The sequence below is a fragment of the Lithobates pipiens genome, unplaced genomic scaffold (genome assembly GCF_037356315.1).
Source record: "Lithobates pipiens isolate NorthernLeopardFrog02 unplaced genomic scaffold, aLitPip1_a1.2 Scaffold_106, whole genome shotgun sequence".
NCBI lineage: Eukaryota > Metazoa > Chordata > Amphibia > Anura > Ranidae > Lithobates > Lithobates pipiens.
The window spans coordinates 318,358-326,074 of record NW_027507692.1 but is presented as its reverse complement, the minus strand read 5'-3'; the positions used below and the strand labels follow the sequence as shown (position 1 = coordinate 326,074).

Genomic DNA, 7,717 nt, shown 5'->3' with positions numbered 1-7,717 from the left:
GAGAGAATCCCAATGAAGTTTAGGGATCAGGCTTGGCTTGCCTTTCATGGGAAACTATATGTGAAGGGCAACTTGAAGTTTCTTTCCATGAGTGATCGGGGCTGCCCGAGAGTGGAGTGTGGAGGAGTGGTGGAGTCCATGGATCACTTTCTACTTCAGTGCCCTTTTAATATAGAGGTGTACAAGAGGGTGGGGAGGGCTCTGAGTATACCCTTCCTCCCCCATATGAGTTATGCAGAGTGGGTGTATGGGGCTTTCCAGACTCGTCGGGATTATGATTTGGAAACACTTTTTTTAGTTAGTTTAGTAGTCCGTTATTTCACGTGGAGTGCGCGGTGTCAGGTATCCTTACGGGGTAAAATCCTCCCTGTGGAAGTGGTGGTGGAGAACATTCTGGGTGAGGTTGGGAAGATTCGGGGTCTTGAGAAAGACAGGTGGCAGCAGGAGGCCTGGATAAAGGCGTGGAGGAATATCAGGGCTCTGTAGCTGCTGCCTGTTGATCTCGGGGTGTGCGGCTTTCTTTGTATTCTTCTTTCACTCCCTTAGATTTTCAGATCCAATATGATTTTGATAAAAGGCTACATGCATGGTGACGGTGATGTTCCTTAGTCTGGCTCTCCCGTAGGTATTATGTTGTGTGCAATTTGTTTTGCACTGTTTATTTTGTTCTTGTTCTTTCTGGTTTGTATAATTATATTCAATTATTTTGTAAATATGTTTTATTTATTTATTTATTATGGTTTTATTGTATATAAGTTGTTGTTTGTAAGATTTTCAATAAACAAAATTAACCCCTCATAATGGGCACAGCGGGTGTACAGACCCGGGAACTCAGCACAGGGATGGTGGGAACCCCTCATAATGGGCACAGTGGATGTACAGACCCGGGAACTCAGCACAGGGATGGTGGGAACCCCTCATAATGGGCACAGCGGGTGTACAGACCCGGGAACTCAGCACAGGGATGGTGGGACCCCTCATAATGGGCACAGAAGGTGTACAGACCTGGGAACTCAGCACAGGGATGGTGGGAACTCCTCATAATGGGCACAGCGGGTGTACAGACCTGGAAACTCGGCACAGGGATGGTGGGAACCCCTCATAATGGGCACAGCGGGTGTACAGACCCGGGAACTCAGCACAGGGGTGGTGGGAACCCCTCATAATGGGCACAGCGGGTGTACAGACCCAGGAACTCAGCACAGGGATGGTGGGAACCCCTCATAATGGGCACAGCGGGTGTACAGACCCGGGAACTCAGCACAGGGATGGTGGGAACCCCTCATAATGGGCACAGCGGGTGTACAGACCCGGGAACTCAGCACAGGGATGGTGGGAACCCCTCATAATGGGCACAGCGGGTGTACAGACCCAGGAACTCAGCACAGGGATGGTGGGAACCCATCATAATGGGCACAGCGGGTGTACAGACCCGGGAACTCAGCACAGGGATGGTGGGAACCCCTCATAATGGGCACAGTGGATGTACAGACCTGGGAACTCAGCACAGGGATGGTGGGAACCCCTCATAATGGGCACAGCGGGTGTACAGACCCGGGAACTCAGCACAGGGATGGTGGAACCCCTCATAATGGGCACAGAAGGTGTACAGACCTGGGAACTCAGCACAGGGGTGGTGGGAACCCCTCATAATGGGCACAGTGGATGTACAGACCCGGGAACTCAGCACAGGGGTGGTGGGAACCCCTCATAATGGGCACAGCAGGTGTACAGACCTAGGAACTCAGCACAGGGATGGTGAGAACCCCTCATAATGGGCACAGCGGGTGTACAGACCCCGGGAACTCAGCACAGAGATGGTGGGACCCCTCATAATGAGCACAGAAGGTGTACAGACCTGGGAACTCACCACAGGGATGGTGGGAACCCCTCATAATGGGCACAGCGGGAGTACAGACCCGGGAACTCAGCACAGGGATGGTGGGAACCCCTCATAATGGGCACAGCGGGTGTACAGACCCGGGAACTCAGCACAGGGATGGTGGAACCCCTCATAATTGGCACAGAAGGTGTACAGACCTGGGAACTCAGCACAGGGATGGTGGGAACCCCTCATAATGGGCACAGCGGGTGTACAGACCTGGGAACTCAGCACAGGGATGGTGGGAACCCCTCATAATGGGCACAGCGGGTGTACAGACCCGGGAACTCAGCACAGAGATGGTGGGACCCCTCATAATGGGCACAGCGGGTGTACAGACCCAGGAACTCGGCACAGGGATGGTGAGAACCCCTCATAATGGGCACAGTGGGTGTACAGACCAAGGAACTCAGCACAGGGATGGTGGGAACCCCTCATAATGGGCACAGCGGGTGTACAGACCCGGGAACTCAGCACAGAGATGGTGGGACCCCTCATAATGGGCACAGCGGGTGTACAGACCCGGGAACTCGGCACAGGGATGGTGGGAACCCCTCATAATGGGCACAGCGGGTGTACAGACCCAGGAACTCAGCACAGGGATGGTGGGAACCCCTCATAATGGGCACAGCGGGTGTACAGACCCGGGAACTCGGCACAGGGATGGTGGGAACCCCTCATGATGGGCACAGCGGGTGTACAGACCCGGGAACTCAGCACAGGGATGGTGGGAACCCCTCATAATGGGCACAGCGGGTGTACAGACCTGGGAACTCAGCACAGGGATGGTGGGAACCCCTCATAATGGGCACAGCGGGTGTACAGACCCAGGAACTCAGCACAGGGATGGTGAGAACCCCTCATAATGGGCACAGCGGGTGTACAGACCCGGGAACTCAGCATAGGGATGGTGGGAACCCCTCATAACGGGCACAGCGGGTGTACAGACTCGGGAACTCAGCACAGGGATGGTGAGAACCCCTCATAATGGGCACAGCGGGTGTACAGACCCGGGAACTCAGCACAGGGATGGTGAGAACCCCTCATAATGGGCACAGCGGGTGTACAGACCCGGGAACTCAGCACAGGGATGGTGAGAACCCCTCATAATGGGCACAGCGGGTGTACAGACCCGGGAACTCAGCACAGGGATGGTGGGAACCCCTCATAATGGGCACAGCGGGCATACAGACCCAGGAACTCAACACAGAGATTGTGGGAACCCCTCATAATGGGAACAGCGGGTGTACAGACCCGGGAACTCAGCACAGGGATGGTGGGAACCCCTCATAATGGGCACAGCGGGTGTACAGACCCAGGAACTCAGCACAGGGATGGTGGGAACCCCTCATAATGGGCACAGCGGGTGTACAGACCTGGGAACTCAGCACAGGGATGGTGAGAACCCCTCATAATGGGCACAGCGGGTGTACAGACCCGGGAACTCAGCACAGGGATGGTGGGAACCCCTCATAATGGGAACAGCGGGTGTACAGACCCGGGAACTCAGCACAGGGATGGTGGGAACCCCTCATAATGGGCACAGCGGGTGTACAGACCCGGGAACTCAGCACAGGGATGGTGGGAACCCCTCATAATGGGCACAGCGGGTGTACAGACCTGGGAACTCAGCACAGGGATGGTGAGAACCCCTCATAATGGGCACAGCGGGTGTACAGACCCGGGAACTCAGCACAGGGATGGTGGGAACCCCTCATAATGGGCACAGCGGGTGTACAGACCTGGGAACTCAGCACAGGGATGGTGGGAACCCCTCATAATGGGCACAGCGGGTGTACAGACCCGGGAACTCAGCACAGGGATGGTGGGAACCCCTCATAATGGGCACAGCGGGTGTACAGACCTGGGAACTCAGCAGAGGGATGGTGGGAACCTCTCATAATGGACACAGCGGGTGTACAGACCCGGGAGCTCAGCACAGGGATGGTGAGAACCCCTCATAATGGGCACAGTGGGTGTACAGACCCGGGAACTCAGCACAGGGATGGTGGGAACCCCTCATAATGGACACAGCGGGTGTACAGACCCGGGAACTCAGCACAGGGATGGTGGGAACCTCTCATAATGGGCACAGCGGGTGTACAGACTCGGGAACTCAGCACAGGGATGGTGAGAACCCCTCATAATGGGCACAGCGGGTGTACAAACCCGGGAACTCTGCACAGGGATGGTGGGAACCCCTCATAATGGGCACAGCGGGTGTACAGACCTGGGAACTCAGCACAGGGATGGTGGGAACCCCTCATAATGGGCACAGCGGGTGTACAGACCCGGGAACTCAGCACAGGGATGGTGGGAACCCCTCATAATGGGCACAGCGGGTGTACAGACCTGGGAACTCAGCAGAGGGATGGTGGGAACCTCTCATAATGGACACAGCGGGGGTACAGACCCGGGAGCTCAGCACAGGGATGGTGAGAACCCCTCATAATGGGCACAGTGGGTGTACAGACCCGGGAACTCAGCACAGGGATGGTGGGAACTCCTCATAATGGGCACAGCGGGTGTACAGACCTGGAAACTCGGCACAGGGATGGTGGGAACCCCTCATAATGGGCACAGCGGGTGTACAGACCCGGGAACTCAGCACAGGGGTGGTGGGAACCCCTCATAATGGGCACAGCGGGTGTACAGACCCAGGAACTCAGCACAGGGATGGTGGGAACCCCTCATAATGGGCACAGCGGGTGTACAGACCCGGGAACTCAGCACAGGGATGGTGGGAACCCCTCATAATGGGCACAGCGGGTGTACAGACCCGGGAACTCAGCACAGGGATGGTGGGAACCCCTCATAATGGGCACAGCGGGTGTACAGACCCGGGAACTCGGCACAGGGATGGTGGGAACCCCTCATAATGGGCACAGCGGGTGTACAGACCCGGGAACTCGGCACAGGGATGGTGGGAACCCCTCATAATGGGCACAGCGGGTGTACAGACCCAGGAACTCAGCACAGGGATGGTGGGAACCCATCATAATGGGCACAGCGGGTGTACAGACCCGGGAACTCGGCACAGGGATGGTGGGAACCCCTCATAATGATAAATTCATCATAACGAACTTTCGTTATTTTAACGAAAAGTTTATGAATCGAACGAAAATTAGATTTTTGTAATACGAAACTAAATGAATTTTGTGACGGCGCTCAGGTCTATCTGGTGGGACATTTCTTTGTGTCGGGGTCACTTTAAGAATGACATTGTTTTCCTTTCCCTGTCATCGGTCCTGTGTGGTGACTTGCTTCGGCCGGCTGGCTTTTATTGTCTTAGTGTTTGCAGTCGGTTTGGTGACTTTTCCCGGATATAAGAGGTTAAGCTGACTTCATAACTTTATCTGATGTTTGAACTCGTTCTGCCTCCCCAGCAGGTTCCACGTATCACGGCGTGTATTCTGCATCCCACGGCGTGTATTCTGCATCCCACGGCGTGTATTCTGCATCCCACGGCGTGCCGGAGATCGCTGCCAATACCAGAATATCACCAGCTACCGATACCGGCCACCACTGGAGAACCACCGACCTCCCAGACTGGATCTATCCTGAACTCCATGAATTTCCATAATCCCGGAACATCCTGACCACTGCCAGACCAGAAAGTGGAGATGTGAGTGTCGGGGGTACCAGACTCCCCAAAAATAATATCCATCATGGCGCCTCAATGGAGAGTCCAGGAGACCCTTCTCTGCTGCCTCCTCCTCTGCCAGGTATGGTTCTCTGTACAGCACTGCGGTATATGTCAGAGCTATATAAATGTATAATAATAGTGTGTGACTGAGGGGAGGGGACATTAGAGTGTAAGCTCCTTTGGTACAGAGACTTATGTGACTGGCTCAGTGGTCTCTGTACAGCACTGCAGTATATGTTAGAGCTATATAAATGTATAATGATAATAGTGGGTGACGGGGGGGGGGGGGCACATTAGAGTGTAAGCTCCTCTGGTACAGAGACTGGTGTGACTGTGGGGGGAGGGGGCATTAGAGTGTAAGCTCCTCTGTACAGAGACTGATGTGACTGTGGGGGGGGGAGACATTAGAGTGTAAGCTCCTCTGGTACAGAGACTGATGTGACTGTGGGGGAGGGGACATTAGAGTGTAAGCTCCTCTGTACAGAGACTGATGTGACTGTGGGGGGGGGGAGACATTAGAGTGTAAGCTCCTCTGTACAGAGACTGATGTGACTGTGGGGGGGGGAGACATTAGAGTGTAAGCTCCTCTGTACAGAGACTGATGTGACTGTGGGGGGGGAGACATTAGAGTGTAAGCTCCTCTGTACAGAGACTGATGTGACTGTGGGGGGAGGGGACATTAGAGTGTAAGCTCCTCTGTACAGAGACTGATGTGACTGTGGGGGAGGGGACATTAGAGTGTAAGCTCCTCTGTACAGAGACTGATGTGACTGTGGGGGAGGGGACATTAGAGTGTAAGCTCCTCTGTACAGAGACTGATGTGACTGTGGGGGAGGGGACATTAGAGTGTAAGCTCCTCTGGTACAGAGACTGATGTGACTGTGGGGGAGGGGACATTAGAGTGTAAGCTCCTCTGTACAGAGACTGATGTGACTGTGGGGGAGGGGACATTAGAGTGTAAGCTCCTCTGTACAGAGACTGATGTGACTGTGGGGGGGGGGAGACATTAGAGTGTAAGCTCCTCTGTACAGAGACTGATGTGACTGTGGGGGGGAGGAGACATTAAAGTGTAAGCTCCTCTGTACAGAGACTGATGTGACTGTGGGGGAGGGGACATTAGAGTGTAAGCTCCTCTGTACAGAGACTGATGTGACTGTGGGGGGAGGGGACATTAGAGTGTAAGCTCCTCTGGTACAGAGACTGATGTGACTGTGGGGGAGGGGGCATTAGAGTGTAAGCTCCTCTGTACAGAGACTGATGTGACTGTGGGGGGGGGGAGACATTAGAGTGTAAGCTCCTCTGTACAGAGACTGATGTGACTGTGGGGGGGAGGAGACATTAAAGTGTAAGCTCCTCTGTACAGAGACTGATGTGACTGTGGGGGGAGGGGACATTAGAGTGTAAGCTCCTCTGTACAGAGACTGATGTGACTGTGGGGGGGGGAGACATTAGAGTGTAAGCTCCTCTGTACAGAGACTGATGTGACTGTGGGGGGGGGAGACATTAGAGTGTAAGCTCCTCTGGTACAGAGACTGATGTGACTGTGGGGGAGGGGGCATTAGAGTGTAAGCTCCTCTGTACAGAGACTGATGTGACTGTGGGGGGGGGAGACATTAGAGTGTAAGCTCCTCTGGTACAGAGACTGATGTGACTGTGGGGGAGGGGGCATTAGAGTGTAAGCTCCTCTGTACAGAGACTGATGTGACTGTGGGGGGGGGGGGGAGACATTAGAGTGTAAGCTCCTCTGGTACAGAGACTGATGTGACTGTGGGGGAGGGGACATTAGAGTGTAAGCTCCTCTGTACAGAGACTGATGTGACTGTGGGGGAGGGGACATTAGAGTGTAAGCTCCTCTGGTACAGAGACTGATGTGACTGTGGGGGAGGGGGCATTAGAGTGTAAGCTCCTCTGTACAGAGACTGATGTGACTGTGGGGGGGGGGAGACATTAGAGTGTAAGCTCCTCTGGTACAGAGACTGATGTGACTGTGGGGGGGGGGGAGACATTAGAGTGTAAGCTCCTCTGTACAGAGACTGATGTGACTGTGGGGGGAGAGGACATTAGAGTGTAAGCTCCTCTGTACAGAGACTGATGTGACTGTGGGGGGGGGAGACATTAGAGTGTAAGCTCCTCTGTACAGAGACTGATGTGACTGTGGGGGAGGGGACATTAGAGTGTAAGCTCCTCTG

At 54.5% G+C, this 7,717-nt stretch overlaps 1 protein-coding gene across 3 annotated transcripts in view; it reads left to right on the top strand.

The window, feature by feature from the left end:
- Positions 1-5,258: 5,258 nt before the first annotated feature.
- Positions 5,259-7,717, top strand: part of LOC143958445 (protein sel-1 homolog 3-like) — a 235,941-nt gene continuing 233,482 nt past the window's right edge. The window contains exon 1 of one of the 3 annotated variants that reach the window (XM_077467819.1): positions 5,259-5,607. In XM_077467819.1, coding sequence (XP_077323945.1) covers positions 5,551-5,607 — 57 coding nt within the window. In that variant the 5' untranslated portion in view covers positions 5,259-5,550. The remainder of the gene's footprint in view (positions 5,608-7,717) is intronic. The other 2 variants (XM_077467818.1, XM_077467817.1) reach the window with 2 other exon arrangements.